This window comes from Ovis aries, chromosome 13 (assembly GCF_016772045.2).
Source record: "Ovis aries strain OAR_USU_Benz2616 breed Rambouillet chromosome 13, ARS-UI_Ramb_v3.0, whole genome shotgun sequence".
Classification (NCBI taxonomy): Eukaryota; Metazoa; Chordata; class Mammalia; order Artiodactyla; family Bovidae; genus Ovis; species Ovis aries.
Genome location: NC_056066.1, coordinates 30,468,499 through 30,496,002, shown reverse-complemented (window position 1 = coordinate 30,496,002; position 27,504 = coordinate 30,468,499). Strand labels below are relative to the sequence as shown.

The 27,504-nt window shown below is 42.6% G+C and overlaps 1 protein-coding gene and 1 non-coding gene across 4 annotated transcripts in view; one reads left to right on the top strand and one right to left on the bottom strand.

Annotated features, from left to right (window-relative positions):
- RSU1 (Ras suppressor protein 1) overlaps positions 1 to 27,504 on the top strand; it is a 211,504-nt gene that overhangs the window by 161,542 nt on the left and 22,458 nt on the right. Inside the window, exon 9 of one of the 3 annotated variants that reach the window (XM_042229598.1) lies at positions 11,868 to 12,165. Within the exon in view, the coding sequence (XP_042085532.1) occupies positions 11,868 to 11,877 (10 nt within the window). The 3' untranslated portion in view covers positions 11,878 to 12,165. 3 annotated transcript variants of the gene reach the window in all.
- TRNAE-UUC (transfer RNA glutamic acid (anticodon UUC)) lies at positions 19,720 to 19,791 on the bottom strand. Its single transcript has one exon. It is a non-coding gene; the product is annotated as a tRNA-Glu (tRNA).

Here is a 27,504-nt window from a genome sequence, read left to right as displayed (position 1 = left end):
TGAAGTGTCAAGAATTATTTGGGGGTTATGCTCCCACAGCAGGCAAAATAAATACAGGATCTAAAGTTGAGGGCCTTCCCTGGTGGTCCAGTGGGTAAGACTTTGTCTTCCAATGCAGGGGATGTGGGTTTGATTCCTGGTTGAGTAACTAAGATCCCACATGCCTCATGGCCAGAAAACCACAACATAAAACAGAAGCAGTATTGTAACAAATTTAATAAAGGCTTTAAAATTGATCCATATTTTTAAAAAAAAACTTAAAAAAATAAAAATTGAAAGTAGCTGTATATGTATAACTGAATCACTTTGCTGTACACCTAAAACACATTATTATAAACTATATATTCCAGTATAAAATAAAAAGTTAAGTCAAAAATAGATACGTGAAGTTGCTCAGTTGTGTCTGACTCTTTGCGACCCCATGGACTGTAGCCTACTAGGCTCCTCTGTCCATGGGATTTTCCAGGCAATAGTCCTGGAGTGGGGTGCCATTTATAACCAGAATTCAACAGGCCCTGTGTTCTGCCCTCCCCCTTTCTCCTCTCTTCCCCACACCTCTCTTTTTCACTCCTCTCCTCCTTCCCTGCCTCTTCCCACCCCCCCCCCTCTTTCTCCTTCTCTCATAATTTTCCTAACTTGCTGGTGGAACCCAGGCAGAAAGCTTGGGTGCTTGTGAAGATACTTCAATCCATAACTTTGTAGGTACCAGATGCTAGATCAGTTCCTATTAAAATGAAACAAGGGGTTGATACGAAGCCTTCCTAAAATATATTGTCTCATTTATATGAAAAGCATACAACTTGAGAGCACATATTTTGAACTCGCTGGTGAGATGAAACACGAGCCGGCTAGGTGGCTTCCAGGCACTAAACCGCATGTCTGCATGAATTGCGGTGTTGCTGTAAATATTTCCGGGCACAGACAGGTAGATGCAATCGGAAAAACCTGAACAAATTCTTAGGATGCCAATATTGTCACCAGATCCCCCTGCAGAATGAAGTTGTTTGACAAAGTGTTTCCCTGGTGATTTGGCTGCAGATGAAAATGTCTCCAGCAATAAAATTCCCGTGCTTGAGTCTTCACCCCACTCTCATCCGTCAGCAAATGACATATCAAGGCTCTTTTTTGCTGTATTTGTTAATATGTTGGCAGAAATATGGGAAACATTGTTATTCCCCTCAATTTCTGCACATGGATTTTTTTTTTCTGCCTTTAGACACATTAATTTTACCAAAATATTTGCGAGCTGAAAATCTGTGTCTCATCAACAGGATTGCATTAGGACAGTGATAAAGTGTTTTTTTAATTACAAAGGTTTTTGTCTTAGTTACCAGGATCAGAAGACTTAGCATCGCCATAGCCACTGTTTGGTCATCAATCGCAGACAGTTTTGGGGAAATTTAAGGATTGGTGAGGCAATTAGTGATGAAGCATATTTTGATTATAGTAACTGGGTAAGCTGCATACAGCTTTATGAATTAATGTATTATTGTTTAATAGGTCACAGCCATGTGTGATTTTTAATCACATTTCTTACTGTAGCTCCAGTTTTATTAGCAGTGGTGTTTTATAACTTAATAATTTATGCATAATGAGTTCAGAACGTCCATTCGCCCAACACCAAAGAAATAAATTTACCCGTACATTAGCGCTCATCAAGAGGAACAGAGCCCTTCAGGGTCGCATCCAGCTATCTGTCCAAGAGCCTTTTGCATCAAAGGATGCTTTCACTAATGAGATCATTTTACAGCGCATCATGTTGTGTCAGTGGAGGCCACATCTGGGTCTCACCAAGTCATTTATGAGTCACAGTAACTTCACACGTGTCTAAAATTAGCATGAATTGACCAGCAAGGTGTCTGCATCTATTCTTCCAGTTGTGAAATCTGAATTCATGCTCTGCTGTAGCATTTTCTGCTCAGCCCCCCTCCCCCAGCACCACCCACCTATCCCGCCAGGCCTCGGGGCGTGTCACAAGCTGTTATCTGGACTCAACTGAGCTGTGTGTATTTTAATGGCATGTGCAGCACACTGCAGCTCAGGTTTTGCCAAGCTCCTGGGCATTCTCACCTCTGGGCGTCCATGGCCATTTCAGAGACAGCATCCAAAACTAACTTTGCCCAGGGTTCCCGTGAGAACACCCCGGGCCCCTGTCCTTTCGCAGAAGCCAGGAAGCTCAGGCTCACTGACTGGACAGCAGGCACGGGGCTAGTTTAGACTTGTCATTTTCGTGAAGATTTCATGTCAAAGCATAAACCCACCTGGGGCTTCAGTTCTGGAAGGTCTTTTGAAGCCAGGAAGTGATGCTGCAGAAGCTTCCGACTAGAGGGATCTGTCTAAGATGCAAAGATATTAATAGCCTATAAGCCAAAAAAAAGAGTGTTTTAAGTTCAGACAAACTTGAGAAACCTTGGGAAAACTGTTCTCTGATATGTACATGTTCATCTCTGGTGTCCTGCCGGGCCAGACATAGTACAGCATTTCTCAAACTTTGTTGACCAGAGGACCCTCTTTGGAAGCGTGTCTTCCCTCCATGTTCTTTCTCTATAAAACAGACAAATAAAAATACATAAAACCTATTCAGAACAGTCACACTGTTCTGGCCATGACACAGATTTTCTCAAGGTAGAGGAAGAAGTGATGCACGTTCCTATGCGTTTCAAGCCATAAGGACCAGAAACATGCAACAGGCTATGATTATTTTTCTCCTTTGATCTCACTGTAAATAGAGGGTCAGAGAAATGACATGGCTGAGTCGTTCATTGTTTGGAGTCTAGTGATCTCTCTGAATCCTTTTTTCTTCCTACTCCACTTTCCTTTGTGCTGGGAAAATCTGCTTTGTTTGAGGGCCCATATTACAAGTTACGGAAAATGAATCATTAGGGACTTCCCTGGTGGTCCAGTGGTTAAGAATCCACCGTGCAATGCAGGGCACTCAGGTTCTGTTCCTGGGCAAGGAACTAAGATGCCACGTGCCTGGGGCAACTATGCCTAAGTGCCACAACTACTGAGCCCACATGCTACAGCTAGAGAATCTGGGCCCCGCAACAAAGACTGCATGAGCCGCAAATGAGACCCAACACAGCCAAATAAATAAGTAAATACTGAAAAAGAGAGAAAGGGAATCGTTAATCTATGGCTGATCCGAGTGTTCATTTAAGTGGTTTTACCAATTTGTGTTTGTACTGTCTTACAAATGTTCACTGTCGCTTATTAATTACACCTAGAATCACTTTTCTTTATATTAATACAGATTGATAATTATCTGTATGATCCCTCTGTTTTCCACTTTCAGCTTTTCCAGCTTGGTCTAAGCTTTTTTAAAAACAAACAAACAAAACCTGAGGGGAAGGACAAACTTACGGTTATCAAAGGGGAAAGGGAGGGATGAATCAGGAGCTTGGGATGAACATATACACTCTACTATATATAAGATAGATAACCAGCAAAGACTACTTACTATACAGCACAGAGAACGCTGCTCAACATTCTGGGATAACCTAGATGAGAAAAGAATCTGAAGAATGAATATATGTATTTATATAACTGAATCACTTTGCTTAACATGGTGGAGATCTTAAATACCATACTTATCGCTTGTATGTGGAATCTAAAATACAACACAGATGAACCTGTCTGTGAAACAGAAACAGACTCCCAGATGTAGAGAAAAGGTTGGTGGTTGCCAAGGAGGAGGGCAAGAGGGGGAAGGATTGACTGGGGACTTGGGGTTGGCAGATGAAAACTATTACATATAGGATGGGTAAACAGGGTCCTACTGTATAGCATGGGGAACTGTATCCAATCTCCTGGGATAAATCGTAATGGAAAAGAATATTAAAAAGGATGTACATGTGTGTAGAACCGAGTCACTTTGCTGTACAGCAGAAATTAGCACAGCATTGTAAATCAGCTATAATTCATCATGGAAAGAGCTGGGGTTTTTAAGATGTGCAGCATGTTTTGTGATGATGGGAATGACTATCAGGGTGAGGGGAAGAGAAGAGGTAGAAGAGGGGTCAGCTGCCAGTAATGTCCTTGTTTATTACAAACAGGGAACAGGGATCTGGGGTGGGGCGGGGTCAGCCTTGGGTAGGGGTCTGGGGCAGTTCCTCCACAGTGGCCAGAGGAAGGGCAGAGTGTGTGGTACAAGCAGTGGGTAGGTTGGTAAACCCGTGTTGGGACTGGATGGAGCTTCTCTTTAGAGTGTTTGTATTTCGCCAGCTAAATAAGGAGCAAGGTTATCAGCCAGGAGGGAGGATGGAGGAGGACATATTACAGTATTAGAGGTTTGAGAGAGGAAAAAAGGTATAAAGTAGTTGTCTAGGAGAAAGAAAAAAGAAGAAATGAACTAGGATAGTCAGGAGTAGAGTGGGCTCCTAGTGCTAATCCAAGAGAATTCAGCTTTTTGCTGTGTGGTGGTTTTTTTTTTTAATTTTTATTTCTTTTACATTTTAAAAACATTTTTGGTCACCCCCTTGACATACAGGATCTTAGTTCCCCAACCAGGGATCGAACCTGTTCCCCTTGTAGCAGAAGTGTGGCATCCTAACCACTGGATCACCAGAAAGTCCCAGAACTTTCTCTTTTTCCTTCTTCTTATACCAGGAGAATTTGCTCAGGGTATCTGCAGAAATAACCACTGTTCCACTGTAGAAATATACTACCATTTATTTATTCATTAGTAAGCTACTGGACATTAATGTCATCTCCACTTTGGGGCTATTGTGAATATAACTGCTGTGAACATTCTTTTTCAAGTCACTTTAGAGACATATGTTTTCATTTCCCATGGGTAAATTCCTAGAAGCAGACTCACTGGGTCGTAGAATATATATATTTAATTCTGAAAGAAACTGCCAGTTTTCTAAGTGGTTCTGCTAAAGTAACCAGGCAAATGCTTCACCTTTTGGTAGAAAAGAAGCTGTAATTAATGGAAAGTGCAAGGTGATAGGAATTCAGAGTCTCAGCTTAGTTATTAGTTAATTTCAGGAATATTCCTAAACTTCTGTGGACCCAATTTCCCCAGAAGCTACATGGAGGAAATAAACTAGGTAATCTATAAGGCCCCTTCCAGATCCCACATTCTGTGAATTTTGGTGAAATTCAACTACATGGTAATAAACAGACAGAAAGCCACATCACTGCAAACTTTTATTCTGTAGGAACTGAGGAGTATTTAATGTACTGGACATGGGAAGGAAACCTAGAACATAAGATGTGCAGAGGCAAATGGATGAGTCTTTTGTGAGGTACCTAGATGGGTGTGAAAAATCACCTACTCTTTAAGGAAAAACATTGTAAGGTGATGTAGGCTTCCCCTCAGAATTTAATGCAGAAAGTTGTATACCTATGAGTAGCTCCCATTGCTGTTGTTTTAAAAGTAATTGATTTTATTTACTGGCTGCACTGTGTGGCTTGTGGGATCTTAGTTCCCCAACAAAGGACTGAACCCGTGTCCCCTGCACCGGAAGTACAGAGACCCAACCACTGGACCACCAGGGATGTCGCCTATTCTGTTGAATCAGAACAAATTCTGGGAGATGCAGTTGAGTGGTTTAAAAACAAGCAAACAAACCAAAAAAAAAAAAAAACAACAACAACAAAAAAAAACTGCTTACAAATCCACTGTTTGGATGGCTGTGGCTTTCTTTGAAGCTAGAACAGCAAAACACTGGCTTCTGTTACTTGACAAAACTGCTAAGTGAGTGTTCTATTCACCTGAGCTTACTCCAGCTGAGACCAAAGAAAATTCGTTTCCTTCAGACCATAGGAGCCCCACTGCCATCTTGCGGTAGATGTCATCTGTCAGTGAACTGAAATGTGTGTTGATGCTGATCTCCGTCTGTGACTTCCTGGCCGCCTGTCCCATACTTCAGCAGTGCATAAGGAAGGGGAGACTTTGGCAATGACTGAGGAGTCACGGTCCACCAGGTTGAAGCCGTCTGATAAATAGAGGATGCTAGAAAAGACAGATTGAACATCAGTGTGAGATCACATACTTGTGTAATTTGTCTTCTGGGTTAATGAGATTTAGGAGTGGGGAGGAGAAAACCAGTTGGAGATAGCTCAGAACCAGGTGGGGATCCTTGAGTCATCTGTGATCAGTGGGGAAGGTAGAGAGATGTCCAGTTGGTGCCCATCATCACCCTGGACCCTGCTTAGGGTCCCAGGGTTGTGAGATTCTGACCCACCCAGGGCAGGACAAATGGCTTTGCTTCTCACGGCTTTCTCAGAAGGGACTGCGAGGAGCTGATCAGTGAAAGCCTCATAGGCTCATGGCACTTTGGAGCTGAATGTTACAGGTCAGTTAGTCCAGATGCTGATTCCATGTGGAGTCCCTTCTGTAGCGTTCCTGGTCAGACCCTGGTCTGAGGGTCACTTGCCCTCTGCCTTGGTCACCTGCAGTGACCTGGGACTCACCTCCTTGGCACATTCACTGTAAAACACACATGTTTTCCAGACCATTCCCCCAGGTAAAACTTCACCAAGCCAGCCAGTGACCTCTACCACTCAAGGAGAAAATCTAAAAACAGAAATAAACTCCCAGCCAGCAAGGGGTGGTGCCTCTCTCTAGTTGCTTTATTTCTCTCCCCAGGAGTGGATGGATCACAGGCACCATATGTATTTTATTTCTGTCCTTTCTTGGTGATCTGTAGGAACGCAAATAAGCAACTTTTTCCTTAACTGGAGACCGTTGTGTCCTAAGTGGCCTTGATTGATCTTGATACTGATCGATAAAGATGATTTCTTTGTCACATTGGGTTTATAGGCTTCATAGCTCTTCAGAAGTCCATTATTTGTCATGCTAAAGCAGTGATTCTCTAGCAGGACAGTCTTGATCAGCAAGGGGACACTTGGCAGTGTCCAGAGACCTCGTGGTTGCCACATACGGGGTCGGGGTGCTGCTGAAATGTTTTGCTGAAAGTTTTACTTTCGTTTTAGGTTTGAAAGATTTGTTAACAAAAAGAAACCACGTCTTGCACACAAGTAAACAATTTCAATTTTTAATTGAAGATTATTTAACTTAATTTTAACATGTAATCATTGAAAGAAAAGAAATAGAAACAAATGAGAGAAGTCATATATAGTGTATATATCACCATATATATGTATATATATACACATATATAGTGTAGATATCATATTATAGTGTGTGTATATATATATGTGGTGTATATATAGTGTATATATAACCAACTTGGGCGAAACCTACATCCAGACTTGAACAGCACTGGGAATTCCCAAGTAACAGCAGTCTGGAGTCCCAGTTGGGAAAAGAGTTGGAAAAGGGTCCCAAGCAGTGCGTCCACCCCATGGTGAGACTTCAGACGCAGCTTTGCGGGCTCCCACTTTTAATCCTAGGCCACTAGCTGATATCATCATCAGTTTACACGCACAACTGCAGCTCTGATTTTCTTTCAACTTTTACAGTGCTGCTTGTTTCACCTTTTAAAGAGTCATAAGATTCCTTAGACATCACCCTACTCCGCCCCACCTGGGCACTGGCCAGGTCCCCAGGGCTTAAAAAATTCCAAGACCTACTCCCTTTCTTATCTAAAGTGCTGCTTGACTTGCTGGTAACCGTTGGTATGCTCACAGGCAGGCATACCGTCTAGGCAGGGTTAGAAGTTGCCCAGAAGCCTGCTCCCCTACTTCTGAAACCTGATAAGACCATCTCTATTTTAACTTCTTAACATGTTATCTGATGGGTAGAGGCCAGGGATGCTGCTAAACATCCCACAGTCCTCAGGACAGCCCCCTACTACAAAGCATTATCTGATCCAGCAGTCTTTGCCCTGGGATTTAGAAAAAAAAAAAAAAAACTGGTCTAAAGGAAAGAGTAGTTTCAACCATCCAGTGGTACCACTATCCAGCAGTAGCCAGCACAATGGACGTGTTTTGCTCTAGCACACAGCTTTATTTGTACCTAGGAAGATTCAAGATTTTCAGTTTCATAAGAGCTTCCGCATTTATTTCTGTCTTCAGGGTTCTTTCAGGCAAGTTAGAGTAGAACCAATCAAGCAATGTGCCTTAGAAAATTCATTGAGAATCAGTCGTCAGGCATGTATGTGGTTGTCACGTGATGCTGGTGATGGTGCAGTTCGCTTGCTTTAATCTATAACTTCCTGCACACAGTGGTAGATATCTTAGAATCCTAAGTAGGGACTTATTTTTCTAAAAGTCTCCTGGGCTTTTAAAGATACATCCAACTTATTTGTCATACCCTATGGAGAAGGCAGTGGCACCCCATTCCAGAACTCTTGCCTGGAGAATCCCATGGACGGAGGAGCCTGGTAGGCTGCAGTCCATGGAGTTGCTGGGAGTTGGACACGACTGAGCGACTTCACTTTGACTTTTTACTTTCATGCATTGGAGAAGGAAATGGCAACCCACTCCAGTATTCTTGCCTGGAGAATCCCAGGGATGAGGGAACCTGGTGGGCTGCCATCTATGGGGTTGCACAGAGTCGGACACGACTGAAGCGACTTAGCAGCAGTAGCAGCAGGGAGGTATAGGTTACCTCCAATTAAAAGAGAAGAATGAGCAGTCAGGATAAAGAGTTTTAAAAGGCTCTTCGTTTTGTTTTGGTTTGGCTTTTCAGTAGTTTATTCATACGGTTTTAGTATGCAATTTGTTTTCCGTCATTGACATAGAATTCTAAGTCTGGGGTGTTGTTTATTGTCTGATAGGGGTCTGTTTCATTGGTTTGGTTTGTGTAGTAGGGGGAAACATTTTTGAGAGGAAATCAAGTGAGTTTTCTTTTTCACATTGTCTGGAGAAGGCAAAAGCCATATCAGTGCAGGTTTTTATATGTAATGGTCGTGTAACAGACATAAGCATTGCATCATTTCCCTCCATCCTTTGTGGGGTGGACCCCATGCTGAGAGAAGATGCTTGTCAGTCAAGGCAGCAGCTAATTAGATGAGCTCCAGTGCTCCTGGATCCCTTCCAGATGCGCACGCCCTGTCACATCTGCCAGGGGTGTCAGTGCAGGCTCCCTGTACTCCCCCCCAAGTCCTTTGACTCAAGCTGGCCCACACTTGGAAAGGGAGGGAGTAAATATTTCTGGGGTGCCCACTCAGAGCTGGGACTGTGTATGCCAGATCTGGGGTATCAGAATGGAAACAGAAAGTGCTCATTCCTTAGGGGCATGAAAGTGGGGACCAAAAGGGGGTCCCAGGCCCATGATGACTGTAACTCAGTGACATAATACAGTGTCTTATACCAGTTGTATAAACGGAGGTCTGTGGGATTCAGGAAAACCCCACCAGATGATTTTCTCTTGTTTTCTGGCTTATGTAAGTATGATAATTGCATGACTTTTTACTGTTATTACTAGTTATTCTTTGGCCATGGGACATATGGAATGTTCGTTTCCTGACCAGGGACTGATCCCTGAATCCCCTGCACTGGAAGCTTAGAGTCTTAACTGCTGCGCCGCTGGGGAAGTCCCATCATTGCGTGACTTTTTAAATGAAAATGGCTCGAGACATCCCTGGCAGTCCAGTGGTTAAGATTCCATGTTTCCAGTGCAGGAGGCATGGGTTCAGTCCCTGGTCAGGGAGCTAAGATTCCACATGCCACATGGCCAGAAACGCCCAAACATAAAACAGAAATAATATTGTAGCAGAACTCAATAAAGACTTTAAAAAGAATGAAAATGGCCAAACTAAAATTAGTGAGCTGTTGCTTAGGTCGTGGTGGACCAAGAGGAATTTGATGTGTTCTAGAAATCCTCCTTTGGTGGTGCTATTTATTCATGTTTTTATTTAAAAAATAAAATCACTTTCCTACTTTCCTTTCATTGTGCGGCTCCTGGGAACACAGGGCTGAGGTCCTGATGGTGGAGAGCACTGGGCAAATGGGCTCTTTGAAGGGTGACGGTGCTCCCTGGGTGCCCAAGGGACCCAGCACCGCTGCACCCGGGGCTTGTTCCTGGCTTAAATCACCTCAGTGCTCTGAATTCTCCCACCTGGGGACGAGCTCTGAACCATCTCCCCCGATGATGGCACCGCAGCTTCATGCAAAAGGCTCGTCTTCTGATCTTCTCCCGTGAAACATGACAGTTTTCTCTGTGATGGCCGAATTAATTATCAGAAACCATTTGCTGGCAGACAGTTGGATGCTAATTATGATAGGTACCTTCACAGGTCTTAGACCCAAATTTGTTGATGTTTGTTGGTGGTGGTAAAAATAAAAAACCATAAAATATGAATTCTTTTTTTTTTGAAACAAAGGTATGTGATGCAGATTAGGCCAGAAAACTTTGATGGAGTTCTCTGTGATCTGAGCTAAAACTACTCAGTCTGGTTATGCAGAAAGAGATTGAAGAAATGGTTAATGAATTGTTACTTTCTGGTCTGGAGGGGTTTGAGTTGGGATATTTCAATTTCAAAAACTAGCATTGATTAGATCTTAGGGACATTGGGTGACGTGTTCCCAGAAGGTCGAGATCTGAGTATCCAATTTGACCTCACGCTGTGTCCCAGGTTTGTGAAATCTTTCTAGCGGGTTCCACCTGGGAGGAATCATTTTCAATTAAATAGATCTGACCATTGGAGAAAAGATCATGAAAGGCCCCTGCAGTGTGGGGTCATGTTGTGAACAAAGTCGCCCAGCTCACAAAGGAACGGCTTGGGTGTCAGCCTGTCTCATAGTCACTCTGGGTAGCATTTTGCTGTCCCATCAATGGTTACCTTAATGAGGTGTCAAGATGAAAGCATGTGGGTGCTTCCTGGAGCTGTGTGATGCAAGGAAGCGGTTGCTGTCTCTGACTCTCATTGGGACAAGCAGGAAGGAGGCCAGCAGACCCTTGATCCTTGGAAGGGGTGATAATCTACTGGAAGATTGTCCAAACAGTAGGAAGGGGATCCAGTATTAATGGGAAAGCCGAAAAGCAGAAGAAGTGAGAATAGAGAACTAATTTCATATAGGTATATGAATGATCTAGTTTTCGTTAGCAAGGCTTAGGATATGATAACCAGCAGTGTTCCAGCATACATTCTAGAATAATCTTTTTTAAGATACTAATTTATTTTTACTCATTTGCCTGTGCCAACACAGGATCTTTTAGTTGTAGAGTGCAAACTCTGAGTTGCAACATGTGGGATCTGGGGCTTCCCTCATAGCTCAGTTGGTAAAACATCCGCCTGCAATACAGGAGACCTGGCTTCGATCCCTGGGTCAGGAAGATCCCTTGGAGAAGGAAATTGCAACCCATTCTAGTATTCTTGCCTGGAGAATCCCATGGACAGAGGAGCCTGGCAGCCTATAGTCCATGGGGTTGCAAGAGTCGGACATGACTTACCGACTGAACCACCACATGTGGGATCTAGCTCCCTGAGCAAGGATCAGACCCCAGGCTCCCTGCATTGGGAGTGTGGATTCTTACCACTGGGCCACCAGAGACATCCCTAGAATAATTTTTAATAAGTAAACAGTGCCTGTGTGCATGCTCAGACACTCCAGTCATGTCTGACTCTGTGCAACCCTATGGACTATAGCATGCCAAGCTCCTTTGTCCATGGCATTCTCCAGGCAAGAATATGTGCTACCATGCCCTTCTCCAGGGGATCTTTCTGACCTGGTGATCGAACCTGTGTCTGTTAAATCTCTGGCATTGGCAGACAGGTACTTTACCAGTAGCACCACAGGGGTGGACACCCATAAATACTTCTGGAAAACTGCAAAAATAGTTTCAATACATTTTTTCCCCTCCAGGAAAGTTAAATGGTTCATAATTTCTTGTTACATTAGATGGCTGATTTAAAATAACAATTTTTAAACACTTTAGTTAATGTCACATCTCAGCCCTTAATCATCAGATAAGATTATCTGACAGAAATATAAACTTCTTTTTTCAGTTTCACCTGAGTTTGCAGCAGTGCAGCGAGCCCCTCCTCATGAACTACTCTTCACAGGGCTACATTTCTCAGGGGGAAATTGACACAGATGCAGAGACAGAAGCATGAAACAAGGTGTGGTTCAGAACCCAGGTCTGTGATAAAGACAATTTTAAAGTCCCTGCCGTTTTTCTCCAGTTGCACCTTGGGCTGGATTTCCTGATGCATTTTCTTGCTTCCAAGGTACAAATGCAAACTAAGATGAATGGGATGTTTAAAGGAATTGTACTTAATAAATCTCATTTGTCTGTGCCTTTTACTATGTCTTCCTCATAATTTTAGTTCTCACCATGCAGCAGTTCAGCACTTCTTTCTCCCTCTCATGAGCCAGGGAGGAAAGCCCCCAGTGTTTAAAAAGACTCAGAGCCTAGTTCTGCTCACCAGAAGCTGTGCAGAGCAGAGCTCAACCTGGCAGACGGAGAGACTGGCTCAGTTTGGCTCCGTTGTGAGAAGTAAGGAAGGCAGGTACCAAGCCCATAGCACGAACACTGGGATTTGTTCAGGAGTTTCTGTGTTTCTTTCTTTGCACACTCTTTCACTCACTAACTGGTTCACAGAAACTTGCTGAGTATTAGAGGATATAGAGATGCAATCTCATCATCACTGTGAAGAAAGTGCGGGCCCTACCCTTAGGGGTTCCCTTGCCAGCAATGTATTCCAGCAACTGGGCGGCATTATGCCCTCTCACACCAGCAGTTTCCACAGAGGTAGAGCATATACGGGCCAAGTTCATACAGCCCAAGGGCTGTTATTTTTTTTTTCCAGCTGGGAGGACATGTCCTTTTTTTAAGTGGACACAAGAATGAGGACTTTGCACCCCCTAGTTTGTCGAGTATTAAAAAAAAACAAACCCACCTCCTAACATCAGCAGTTTCATCAGGGAGGTATCTCTGGATTCTGTCATTTTGGTTTGACACCTTCTGGGTGACTCTGCAGGGAGTGATGCAGTTAATCTGGAGAGAGCCTGGATCGGAGCTTCAAGTCAGTTTCGAGTGCATTTCTGCCACTGATCATCTCTGGGTGCTGTGGCCAACTCATCTGCTGCAACCAAGTCCCAATTTCTCATCTGTGAAACCAGTTGCTTTTACTGTAGTGGATCATGAAATATTTGCCTATGACTACATCAGAATTGAATTTTCTCTGTGATGCAGTTTTTTAATGACCTATTAGGAATTTGAAGTTCCCTTTCTACTGTGAGGTTCTTAAAGCCAGTGATCTTCTATATAAAAACTAGATCTGGGGCACAAAGATAAATGTTTGTTAAATGTATTAAATGAATATTTCTAACAAATTTTAAATAGGACCCGCCCCCCCCATAAGGATGACTGTAGGCTATTAAAAATTTCTTGAATCGTGATTATATGTTTTCCTGAGTGCAAATGTGTTGTGTTAATATGATTTTTTAAGATTAAAAAAAGAAACAGGATGCTTAAACAAAGTGAGTTTAGGTCACTTTGAAAATCTATGCTTTTCTACTTGAGTGGGTAACAACCCAGCCATTTTAAGGTTTAAACCAATGATTTTGTTACCAAGTCAGTTCAGTTCAGTCATGTCTGAATGTTTGCAATCCCATGTACTGCAATGCCAGGCTTCCTTGTCCATTACCAACTCCCAGAGCTTGCTCAAATTCATGTCCATCAAGTTGGCGATACCATTCAATCATCTCATCTTCTGTCGTCCCCTTCTCCTCCTGCCTTCAATCTTTCTCAGCATCAGAGTCTTTTCCAATGAGTCAGTTCTTTGCATCAGGTGGCCAAGGTATTGGAGCTTCAGTTTCAGCACCAGTCCTTCCAGTGAATATTCAGGATTGGTTTCCTTTAGGATTGACTGGTTTGATCTCCTTGTAGCCCAAGGGACTCTCAAGAGTCTTGTCCAACATCACAGTTCAAAAGCATCAATTCTTCGGTGCTCAGCTTTCCTTATGGTCAAACCCTCACATCCATACATGACTACTGGAAAAATCATAGCTTTGACTATGACCTTTGTCAGCAAAGTGATATATCTGCTTTTTAATATGCTGTCTAAGTTGGTCATAGCTTTTCTTCAAAGGAGCAACTGTCTTTTAATTTCATGGCTGCAGTCACCATCTGCAGTGATTTTTGAAGACCAAGAAAATAAAGTCTGTCACTGTTTCCATTGTTTCCTCATCTATTTGCCATGAAGTGATGGGACTGGATGCCATGATGTTATTTTTTTGAATGATGAGTTTTAAGCCAGCTTTTTCACTCCCCTCTTTCACTTTGATAAAGAGGCTTTTTAGTTCCTCTTCAATTTCTGCCATAAGGATGGTGTCATCAGCATATCTGAGGTTAATGATAGTTCTCCTGGCAATCTTGATTCCAGCTTGTGCTTCATCCAACCCGGCATTTCGCATGAGGTACTCTGCATAAAGTTAAATAAGCAGGGTGACAGTAGACAGCCTTGATGTACTACCTTCCCAATTTGGAACCAGTCCATTGCTCCCTGTCCCGTTCTAACTATTGCTTCTTGACCTGCATACAGATTTTTCAGGAGCCAGGTCAGGGGGTCTCGTATTCCCATCTCTTTAAGAATTTTCCCCAGTTTGTTGTGATCCACACAGTCAAAGGCTTTAGAGATAGTCAGTGAAAGCAGAAGTAGATGTTTGTTACCAAGATAGGGAAGAAAACCCCAACTGAACTTTTTTATCCATTTTGTATAAGATGAGTTTCAAGAATGTCATCATCTGAGCTGCCTAAGGTACAGTTGCAGTGTTTCAGTAATTACAACTGCCATTTATTGAGTAATGACATGTCCAGATTAATGGACATGATTTCATTTGACCTTCACCATAAACTTAGGAGGGAGGTTCTGTTGTTACCCTTGTACACACTGTACCCCTTGTTGTGCAGATCAGGGCGTCAGAACTCAGAGATTAAGTAACTCTTCAAGTTCACACCTCCTGAACATTAAAATGGAATTTGATTGAATTGGGTCTTTTATATGGTTCAAAGAACCACTCGACTAATGTTCTTATTACATTTGTAGCCACAGGCATGTCCCACAGGGAAGGTTCAATAATTGGTGAGTGCATAGTGGGCGGGATAAGTTTGAAGCTATTCATGGGATCACTTTGAAGACATGTACTATTGGAGCCTTCTTTTTATTTCCCATTATTGAGTATTTTGTTTAACTATGGACAGGAGCTGCAGTGTTCCCAGATCATCTTCATGCTAATGGTCTACTCGTAGAGCTTCACTAATTAAAATGACACGATCCTGGGACTTCCCTGGTTGTCCAGTGGTTAAGACTCCATGCTTTCCCTGCAGAGGGTGCAGGTTCAATCCCTGGTCTGGGAACCAAGATCCCACATGCTGCAAGATGTGGCCAGAAAAAGAATTAAAAATAAAATGATCCTCTGGCTGTGTGAGACTCGGGTATCACCACCTGACCAGCGGCACTGGCATCATCTGGTAGCTGGTCAGAAATGCAGAATCTTGGGCTCTACTCCAAGCCCACTGAATCGGGTTCTGCATGTGAACAGATTACTGGGCGACTCCTGTGTGCACTGACATTTGGGAGCTTTATGTGGTTAGTGGGGCCCCCAGATGATCCCTGGATTGCTAGGTAAGGAAAACACTAACATGTCGAGTCATGATAGCCACCTTCATGGTGCTGTGGGCAAGAGTGAAGCATTTGAGAAACAGGTACATATAAGATACTGAAGAATGTGACACTCGCTCTGTGGGAGAGGGAGAGGGTGGGATGATTTGGGAGAATGGCATTGAAACATGTAAATCATGTAAGAAACGAATCACCAGTCTAGGTTCGATGCAGGATACAGGATGCTTGGGGCTGGTGCACTGGGATGTCCCAGGGGGATGGTGTAGGGAGGGAGGTGGGAGGGGGGTTTGGGATTGGGAACTTGTGTACACCGGTGGTGGGTTCATGTTGATGTATGGCAAAACCAATACAGTATTGTAAAGTAAAATAAAGTAAAATTAAATTTAAAAATAATAAAAAAAAAGATACTGAAGAATGTGACACTCAGAAGAAACTAAAATGACCTGAACACAAAAAGAAGCTGAAAAGTTAAAAGCTTTTTCCATGGATCTTGCTTTTTATATAGCTGAGGAAGACCTTTTCCTTTGGGGAAAAAAAAAATCATTCCAGATTGTTTGGATATGCAAACAAGCAAGTCCAGTTAGTAAAGAGTAAGAATTAGTAAAAAGAGAGAAAGTAAAAGCTTAGTTACACACCAAACTTCTCAAGGGTCTTCTTTTGAGCTTACTGCAGGGCTCTTGGACTCTTTTTCACCTGAAAGTTCACATTTCTTATCACGCAGCTCCACAGTAAAAAATCACGTGTGTTGTATAAAATAATTACTCAGAATTGTTAAGAACAAAACACAGTATGCCAGGATGAATGCCTTTTCTACCTGTCTCCTGCGGCTGTTCCTTAAATGCACAAAATGTTGTAGAACACAGAGTAAAAAATGTAACTTTTCTTTGCTCTCAGTTTGTTCTAACAAGTAAAAATCAAATGTTAGCTTGCAAAGAGGAAGTGAAATTGTGTGTTCAGTGGAGTCTTTAAGATTTCCTATTGAAAAAAAATTAGCATATGTACAGAACATAAATGGACTACAGTGAGATTCAGATCTGTGAAATGTTAGCCTGTGAGCGTGTTAACACGTGTGTGCACATCTTTGGGCTCTGACATGGACGACAATTCACTCTTGGATCCTGTGTTGCTATTTCACAGAAGGTTAAAGCAAGTGGAAGTGTGGCAAGGATTTCCAAAACTATCCATACTAACTTCAAGGACCATGTTCTCCCAACTGCTAATTAATGTGGAGTCAGCTTCATATATTGAGATGTTTAATCAATTGGCAGATTGCTGTCAATAAATATGTGTCTTAAGTGCTTTGTAATAGACAGGCTAATGAAGTGTACTCTGTGCGTGTCAGAGCTATTGGGAAAAATCTCTCTCCCTTCTGGGCATCTTGCCACACTTGATTAGTCTCCCTCTGATGCAGAGAAGAATGCCCTTCGCTGTTGCCTGTCTCACCTCTGGATGAAGTACCTGGAAAACGAGACAAGAAATTACAATTACACTGTATAGCAGCAGTTACTTAAGCCATGAGAGGTGGTACTGTTAATGCGACTGATAGTAACTAATGTTTCTTGAGCAGTTACTATAGGCTGAGTTCTGAGCCCAGTACTCTGTTTCCAGCTACCTGGGACCCTCTGAGAATGGACACTGTATCTCCAGTCGCTCAGAACCTTGCTGTAACCAGTGTCTTTGTCAGTGCTGCTGAAATCCTGAACCGGATTTAGTCAGTAACATAACCTGTTCCACATGTAGTGCAGTTAAGTCATTGTATTTCCCCAACTGTAACAGGATAGAGAAATACAAGGAATACAGCTTATTGTTGCTTACTGTTGAGTACTTCCATGTATAACCACCTGCTCCTGAGTACTGGGGGTGAGGAAGCAGTAGTCAGATATCTGCATCTCTACCTGGAAATTCTCTCTGAATCTCCAGACCTATAGAGATGTGACATGCTAGCTTGCTCACATACCGTAAATCACCTCCATGTGGGAAATGCGATTAGGGTTATCCGAGATGGTGAACAGTTCTTGATAAAGCTCCAAAACACGTATAAAAGATATATTCCCACCTTGATTTGTACAAAAATTGCACACTGGACTGTCTGGTGTACATTGATGCTGGGCAGAAAATGTATACTTTGTGTTTATACGTAAAGGGTTTCCCATCTACATGAAGGTCCAGTGGACACCAGGAGGTCATGAAGCCTGGGAGACCATGATGTTGCAGGTCTAGCCTGCTTCTCCAAAGACACCTGTCTTCCAAAACTTTCATCCAGTAAATACCAGTAGAGTCCTCAGTCATTAAGACAACCACAGACACCCTGACGGATTTTTAGGAAGTCCACAGAGGGTCGTTGTCACCCCACTGAGCAAGGGGACTGTGTTTCATCCCTGTCTTTCACACGTGCCAACTGGAAGCATCAGTAGTTTTCCCAAAGTCACGTATGTGGCCAGATAGTGGAGTTGAGATTCAGACTGTGCTATCCAACTCCAAAATCCTACTTTTAACCCTCTGGCTCCATCTTCCCCAGCACATGGATACAGGCCAGCATTGCCACATGAGAGCTCGTGTGAGGTTTATGGGCCTTTTCTTAGGAGTATGATGTCAAGAGGAAAAGGGCTTATTGAGGTGAGTTGGAAACCCATCGCTTGCTGTCTTCTGTGTCCAGGTGCTTTGCTGATATTATCTGAGGTCCACAACAGCCCTGCTATGTAGTTGTTTTTATCCCTTTGTCCCAAATCAAGAAGCCTTCCACAGGTGGTGACTGAGAGGGACAGCTCACCTCCTACGTCAAGTCCGGTCCACTTTATCTCAGAACAAGAGAAGGCTTCCTCCATCTTCTACATAAAGCTGGTCCAGAAGATGTGCAGTTGACTAATTCTGCCTGAATTTCCCCCAAGCTGCCGCATTTGTCTTTGTTTATTATATTAATAAATACTGTACAGCCAGTGTTCCCATCTGGCAGGGCAGAGAAAAGAACATAAAAATGAAGTTGTGGTTACAGCCCTTTCATACTAATGAAGGTGGTACCTACTTGGCACAGTAGAAAGGTGGGTCTTTATTTTAGAGTTCTTAATTAAGAAGTGCCAAGTGACTAATATTAATTAGGAAGCCAGCTGTATCCTTCAGTTTCTTGGTATATTTCTTCGTACGAACCTGTGAAGGGAGTTAAGTCTGAGCCGATTTAATCAATCGGCCCATAAGCAATTAGGTATTAAGTATACTTTGTGTGTTCGGGACCCATGTGTGTGGACAGAGATTTATAAGATGTCCTTTTTTGCCTTCAGGACCTCCACCTAATTGAGGTGTTCACACCGACCCAGAGAGCCAGAATTTCAGGACAGTGAAATAAAGGCAGGCTCTGGGGAGTTATTGGTGGCTTAAGAGGAGGATGGCAGTGCAGGGGGAAGGGAGCTCTTTGAAACTATAGTAAATTCCCTGCACACGAACGAGTTCCATTCTAAAGGCACATTCGTTAAGTCTAATTTGTTGTAAGTCCAACAAAGTTAGCCTAGGTACCCAACTAATACAGTTGGCTATATTGTACTGAAATATAGTTTATAATACTTTTCACACAAAGGATACATTTTAAAAAAACACATAAAATAAAACAATTTTAATCTTACAGTATAGTACCTTGAACAGCACAACAGCTGGCACATAGGGGCTGACATCAAGTGAACAGGCGAGAAGAGTTACTGACTGGAGGAGAGAGAAGAGGTGGGAGATTGTAGGGCTGAAGGGTTGGCAGCAACATGAGATGGAGGGCAAGCTGCACTTTGACTCACACCTGAGGTTGATGGAATGCATGTTCGCATCTTTGAAAGTTTGCAAGTTGAAAATTCATATGTAGGGGACTTACTGTATCCAGGTGCGCCCCGTCTGCCGGATCTTAGGAGCCAGCCAGGGTGAATGATGGGGGAATATTGTATACCCAGCTATGGTGGGGTGGACAGGAGATCGAGGACCACTCCACAGACTGGGAAGTTTGGGAGTTCAGAGGAAGAAATGCCCATCATGGGCAGAAAGAGTTAGGATGACTACAGTAGGCTCTGAAGAGAAGGGACCAGCTTTCCAATGGGAGGTGGGCAGTGGGCAGCCCATGGAGACAGAGGAAGAGGAAGTAACGGGCATCTTGCTGGCATGACGCTTCTGCTGTCTAGCACTCTGTCTCCCACCAACTGCTGCACAGTTATATATTTATTCTTTTATTATCTGAGCTGTGTGGTATGTGGGATCTTAGCTTCCCAACCAGGGATTGAACCTGGGCCCCAGCAGTGAAAGCACTGAGTCCTAACCCCTGGACCATCAGAAAGGTTCCAGCTGCACAGTGATGCAGCGTCCATAGTGTCCCTCTGTTGGCGCTGCTGACATCTCCTCCAAAACACAGAGGTGGCTTCCTTCAGGGACCTGGTTCCCTGAGCTGGAGGTGGGGGTGCTGCTTGGAGGAGCTGAACGTGCTGCATGTTCCCAGCATAAGTTAGGCTTAGATCAAGGGGCTTAGTATGAAGCACCTCCAAACCTGCGCCCAGGTCTTCACACTCTTAAGTCTCACCATTGAGGTGTTACTAACCATTGAACTCTAGTTCCTTGAATCACTTGCAGTTACAGATGGATTAAATGAAGATAAAGTTGTAATGTGCTTTTGACTTTGCTTGATTCATCTGTTAATTTTTCCAGTTTTTGTTTTTTTAACCCAAGCTCGAATTGTAGTCCAATTTGCAATCTTCTCTTAATTTCACACTCAGAAACTCAGATTGCCGAGTTGTATCTGCAGGTGAACGGTTGTGTTAAACCACCTAAAAGAGGGCTGTGTCTCTTTTCATGCAGGAGCCTGGAGTCCAGAACTCTGAAGCCCACTGTGCTTCTTCATGGACTGTATTTTTTTATTGTTAATAATTGAAACATAGTTGATTTACAGTGTGTTAATTTCAAGTGTACAGCAAAGTGATTCAGTTATATATATCTATATATGTATTTCAGATTCTTTTCCTGTATAGGTTATTACAGAAATACTGAGTAGAGTTCCCTGTACTATACAGTAGGTCTGTGCTGGTATCTATTTTGTATTAGGTACTGTGTATAAGTTAATCCCAGACTCCTTATGCATCCCTCTCCTCCTTTCCCCTTTGGTAGCCATAAATTTGTTTTCTGTGTTGTGGATCTGTTTCTGCCGTATAAAGAAGTTCATTTGTACTATTTTTTTTAGATGCCATATACAAGCTGTATCATATGACATTTGTCTTGTCTAACTTACCTCAGTGTGAGAACTTCTAGGTCCATCTGTGATGCTGCGAGTTGCATTATTTCCTTATTTTTATTACTGAGTAGTATTCCATTGTGTATATGTAGCATATCATCTTTTTCTATTCATCTGTCGATGGACATTTAGATTGCTTCCATGCCTTGACTGTCAGCCTTTCTTGAATAGTTAGTATTTCCTTCAAATGATCCCAGCAGAGCTCTGGATCAAGAATACTTATGTTTGAGTGGAGTCAAGGTCATTCATAAGAGCTTATTCTCTTAGATATAAACTCACCCTAGGGAGCTGTTTGATGTGCTTTTCTTGCTCAAACTCAGCCACTGAACTCTGTCTTTACACATCTGTTCCAATGGAATGCTAATTTTTCTTCACGTTGCACCTGTGTGTATATGCGTACACTCTCTCTAGCCTTAGTTAATAAAAAGCCTTTTTTAGTAAACCTAGACAACTAAGAAACTTTTTCACTATTTTATAGAGCCCTGCCTATTACTCATAAAGTCCTGATCAGTTTCCATCTTTGGAATGCTGTGGTTCTGAAATCCCTGAGTATTACTACAAGCAGACTTCATTCTGAGAAAAAGAAGCCTTGGAATGGGTGGATCTGGGTTTTTTCTTTACATTTTGTTAACTTGGAGAATTTTACTAACTTCATGTCATCCTTAGCCTCAAATTGAATCTGTTCAGTGGCTTCATATGAGTGGTATCTCTACAAAAATCAAAATAAACACAGAGAGCTCTTCTGGAAGAGTGATTTTGCCATATCCAGATAGGAGTTTTCTTTTATTTAATATTTTTCTTTAAATCAATTCACATTCTTACATTTCTTTTTAAAGATCTGCCTAGCATATTCTAACCAATAGATTGGCATCATAACCAATGAAAGAAAATGCATAATAATTAAAATTTAAAGTCTTCACCTGTAGTCATTTCACAGCTTTGGAAGATGTGACGTGGGGGAGATGTGATATTGGTTGAGGGGGTTGTGGGGGCAGGGGATACTGAGGTGGAATGAGGGAAACAGACCCATATCTCCCTGGCTTTAACATTCAGTAAGGTTTAATTTTACTTGCGAGTTGTTTGCACTATGATTTCTCAACTTCAATACGATTGAAACCTTTGTTTGGGTCCAGGTGACTCTGTGGTTGGAGTCCATCCTGTATAGCATGTTTGGCAACATCCTTGTCTCTAACCACTAGAGGCCAGTAGCACACCCCCGGTGTGACAAGATGTGGTGTCTAGATATTGCCAAGGGCCCCATGGGGAGGGCAGGGTGGTGCCTGGTCAGGGGCCACTGTGTTACATGTAGGCCATTGTTTTGCTTTCAGTCATTGTTGTCCCTGTCTTAAATGGTTAGTTTAGTAACTGTGTGTATTTAGAATATGCTACAGTTTTTGTTTTTTTTATCTTGAGGGGGAGTTTGTCCCTTTTGTTTTACTGTTTTCTTTTTTTTTTTTTTTGACTGTGCAGAGTCTCCATTCTGGTGTTTGCGAGCTTCTCTAGCTGTGGAGCACAGCCTCTAGAACATAAGCTCGGTAGTTGCGATGGGTAGGCTTAGTTGTCCCGTGGCATGTGGAGTCTTAGTTCCCTGGCCAGGGATCAAATCTGTGTCCCCTGCGCTGGAAGGCAGACTCCTAACCTCTGAACCGCCAGGGAAGTCCTAGTGCTGCAGTTTTTGAGATCTTGTTTTAGCGTTTTTGTGCCTATGCCTGAAACGCCTCTACTTCCAAAACGGAAGTGGCTGTGGCCATTCCTGATGCCTGCTTAGGGTACACTGAGTCCCTTCTCTGAGACTTGTTGAGCAGTTCTCAAAGGACTCTCCTTGATAAATGAAAGACTGGATCTTCCCTACCCTCCTTGTGGGTTTCCAGCTTATATGCAGATATGCTTTGTTTTAAGAAAATCCAATGGGAAGCGATTTTCTGTGTTATCCATTGTTCACATCAGTGGAGGCTTTCATTTTTGTAAATTCTACTTACATTCAGTGTACAATCTCTTAACTTTCATGAAGGGCTAATGATGCTGCTTAATATCACTTATCGCTTTTTTGTGTTTTTTTTCCAATGAGAAAAACAAGATTAGAGAGGTTAAGTGACTTCCCCAAAGCCACACTGCTGTCTTCAAGCAAAGAAATGTTCATATTAATTGCGATTCATAGATAGCCTGTCGATATGTGGCAATTATGTGGATTCATAGATAACATGTCAGTGTATGGCAGTTATATGGATTCAAAGATAACCTGTTAACATATGGCAATTATGTTGCAAATACTGATGCCTTAACTTTTAAATAAAATTCTAAACCTAATTATAAAATTATAAACTATGATTATTGATATACTTCAATATGATTATTGATATACTTATTAAAAATACTTCAGATGAAAACTTGAGAGAAATTTACCCAAATACTAGTAGAAATTACGTTTAAGTAGGAGACTCTTGGCAGTTTTCTTTTCACCTCTCTTTTGAATTTCTCAATGGGTTGTAAAATATTTCTGTTTCTTTAAAAAGTGAAATGTAGAAGTCTAAAAATGAAGGAAGACATAGTTTGGATTTCTGCCAGAGTTTCTCCTTTTTCTCTAGAATTTTAAGAAATTGTCAATCAACTTTAAAAAAGTACAATGTGAGAGCTGTGAGTTAAGTTTTATATGAGGCAAATGAGGACTATAACCCGGGAGACAGCATTTCAGATAACTCTGAGAAATTGCTGCAAAAAGGCAAAGGAGAAGGTCGGTATATATGTGATTTTGGTGGAGGGGGAGTACGTGCAATCAAGTACATACTTTTTTTTTTACAGAAGGTTTCTGTTAGTCCTGGGGAGCAATCATCACTATGAAGGATTTTAGTGCTTTTCTAGATATAAGAAGATACAGAATTGGGCTCATAAAATCAGCTCCTGAACATATTTATTAATAACTCTCTGAAGATCTGTTCTGACAGTTTTTCCCTGAGCACTGAGTGGGTCATTTTTGCTCTCCACCCTGGACTCCTTTGGGGGTATTGAAAATCAGCAGCTGCAGCAGCACATGATTTAATCTTGTAAAGGTAGATGGCAAATGTCAATTTGTAGTTGACAGTTCATATTCTGCACATGTCCATATGTAAGTAAGTGTCCATATGTCTGGGAACAGCAGTCTTCCAGAGTTGATTTGCTGTGTCTTCGGGCAGAAGGCCAGGGCTTCCCCGATAACTCAGTTGGTAAAGAATCTGCCTGCAATGCAGGAGACCCTGGTTCGATTCCTGGGTCAGGAAGATCCCCTGGAGAAGGGAAAGGCTGCCCACTCCAGTATTCTGGCCTGGAGAATTCCATGGACTGTATGGTCCATGGGGTTGCAAAGAGTTGGACACGACTGAGCAGCTTCCACTGGGCAGAAGGCCGGCCTGGCACCTCGTGTTCAGTTCAGTTCAGTCACTCAGTCGTGTCTGACTCTGCGACCCCATGAATCACAGCACGCCAGGCCTCTCTGTCCATCACCAACTCCCGGAGTTCACTCAAACTCATGTCCATCGAGTCAGTGATGCCAGCCAGCCATCTCATCCTCGGTCATCCCCTTCTCCTCCTGCCCCCAATCCCTCCCAGCATCAGAGTCTTTTCCAATGAGTCAACTCTTCATGTGAGGTGGCCAAAGTACTGGAGTTTCAGCTTTAGCATCATTCGTTCCAAAGAAATCCCAGGGCTGATCTCCTTTAGAATGGACTGGTTGGATCTCCTTGCAGTCCAAGGGACTCTCAAGAGTCTTCTCCAACACCACAGTTCAAAAGCATCAATTCTTTGGCGCTCAGCCTTCTTCACAGTCCAGCATCCATACATGACCACTGGAAAAACCATAGCCTTGACTAGACGGACCTTAGTCGGCAAAGTAACGTCTCTGCTTTTCAATATGCTATCTAGGTTGGTCATAACTTTTCTTTCAAGGAGGAGTAAGTGTCTTTTAATTTCATGGCTGCAATCACCATCTGCAGTGATATTGGAGCCCCCCAAAATAAAGTCTGACACTGTTTCCACTGTTTCCCCATCTATTTCCCATGAAGAGATGGGACCAGATACCATGATCTTTGTTTTCTGAATGTTGAGCTTTAAGCCAACTTTTTCACTCTCCTCTTTCACTCTCCTCAAGAGGCTTTTTAGTTCCTCTTCACTTTCTGCCATAAGGGTGGTGTCATCTGCATATCTGAGGTTATTGATATTTCTCCCAGCAATCTTGATTCCAGCTTGTGTTTCTTCCAGTCCACTGTTTCTCATGATGTATTCTGCATAGAAGTTAAATAAGCAGGGTGACAATATACAGCCTTGACGTACTCCTTTTCCTATTTGGAACCAGTCTGTTGTTCCATGTCCAGTTCTAACTGTTGCTTCCTGCCCTGCATACAGATTTCTCAAGAGGCAGGTCAGGTGGTCTGGTATTCCCATCTCTCTCAGAATTTTCCCCAGTTTATTGTGATCCACACAGTCAAAGGTTTTGGCATAGTCAATAAAGCATCTTGTGTTAGAGGAAGTAAATACACAGGCTACTTCCTTGGGCACCCAGCCAAAATAATGGGTGCTAAAGCAGGCAGTGGGGCTGCTTCCTCTGTTTTCAAGCACATTCAAGTGCATTACATATAATGTTCACTTACTTTCTATTAATATTGATCAGCTCCCCTCAGGTCATGAGGCACTGAATGCCCAAGGTTAGAGACCTGTGGTCTAAGGAATAGTAATAGTGCCCAGTGTCAGATGGAGATGCACTCAGCAAGAGTGGTAAATCCTGCGAGTGTTCTTGACCAAGGGCCAACCCACGCAGTCTCCAAGTGTTTGTGCTGTTGACCTTTGAGGTATGGTGGTGATGTGGTCTCTCCAAGGACTCACAACCTACTTATAAGCAATTCCAAGAGCACAGATGCCCATGGAAGCACATACACCCTAGCTTCATATACAACACACAAGATGAATTTTTCACAATGGGTTTTTAAAACTTGGACAAATCCCAGCTTCCCCTCACTGGTGTGCCTTTTGGAGTTAGTGTCCTTTAAAGCAACGAGGGGTGGGGAGGGGGGTAGGGCAGTGATTGTCGTGTAAGCAGAGTGGTGTTTGCAAGTGAGAGCTCAATGAGAGATGATGATGATTTTGGAAACAGTATTCTGGTGGTCGAATTGAACAGTCATTCTTGAAGGACAAGTATCCAGAGATACGTTTTTAATCCTCTATCAGACTGGGGCCTGGAGAATGATGCTGTGGATTGAGTGGAAGATAGAAAAAATGGTAAATTAAGGAGATATATAACCAAGAGGAAGGGGAGGTGCCTGTGGGCACCAGCAGAGAACCTATAACCAGCGTCTGATGTGTTTCCTTAAGAATCAGTTTGCACATTGGTCCATTGCCTCTTAGCAGAATCTAATCTGAGGAATGAAATGCTGACTGGCAAACACAGTTGAGTGAATTCCCTCAGTGCTCCTGAAATATAACAGAGCAAGGAACAGTATAATGAAAAATAACAGAGAGAGTAGCTCAGGGCTTAACTTATGATCAGTGTTCATTACAACAAATGACACTTTCACTGCAGAGTTACCATTAAGATTATTGAGTCTTATGTAATGTGGTTCCCCTCTGAATAGATTCCAGAACAGCTTAGCCTGTGAATGGGAGGGCTGATGCAAGAGGAGGACTGAAAATGTATTCAATACCCCTATTTATTTTTCCCATTGGTGCTGGGGAGCCACCCATTCAGAACCCTGGCAGAGCAAAAGAGATTGCATCTTTCTCCAGGAAGAGCCTCCATGATCATCTTTGTCATTGAAAAACATGGTTATGTGTTAATGTTCGATGAGGACCATGCTCAGAAAGTGACTAACTTTTTTGATAGTTTTCTATCCAAGGCCCCTAGCTTATGTTCTTCGCCATTTGTGTGTGTGTGTGTGTGTGTGTGTTTTCTCAAGCATACAAATTGTAGCATTTAAGAAAATATCTCTTTGGAAAGAGATTGCATCTTGTGCAAAACTTGGGCATGCAGCCATGAGGCATTTTCTAACTTTGTGGCTCCAGCTGAGTTTAGAATGGACAAGCCCAGTTCAGAGCACATTGTATGTAAAAGTCTTATTGATTAAGTACCTGTTGGGTACCTGCTAAGCACTTTGGGTTATTTCATCCTCCTAACAACCCTATGCGCTATGTACTCTTATTATCATCCATCCCATTTTCTAGATAAGAAAGCATACTCAGAGAAGTTAAGTTCTCCAAGGTTACCCAGCTGCCAGTTGTTTTTTTAACCTTTTTTTTTAACTGTTTTAAATTTTTTTAATTTGTGTTGGGGTATAGCTGATTAACAATGTTCTAATAGTTTCAGGTGAACAGCTGTGGGACTCAGCCATCCGTATACGTATATCCATTCTCCCCCAAACTCCCCTCCCATCCAAGCTGCCAGATAACATTGATCAGAGTTCCATGTGCTATATACAGTAGGACCTGTTGGTTATCCATTTTAAATATAGCAGCATGTACATGTCCATCCCAAACTCCCTGTCCCTTCCCCCCAGCAACCATAAGTCCTTTCTCTAAGTCTGTGAGTCTCTTTCTATTTTGTAAGTAAGTTCATGTGTATCAGTTCTTTTTAGATTCCACATATAAGGGATGTCAAACGATATTTCTCGTTCTCTGACTTACTCCACTCAGTACGCTTCTTTTTCAGCGGCGAATACTAAATTCAGACTCTGGCCCTGCACCCTGCTCTGTCCCCTGAGCCCCACCCCGACCTGTGGGGTCGGTTTATAGAAGCTCGCCACAGGGGCT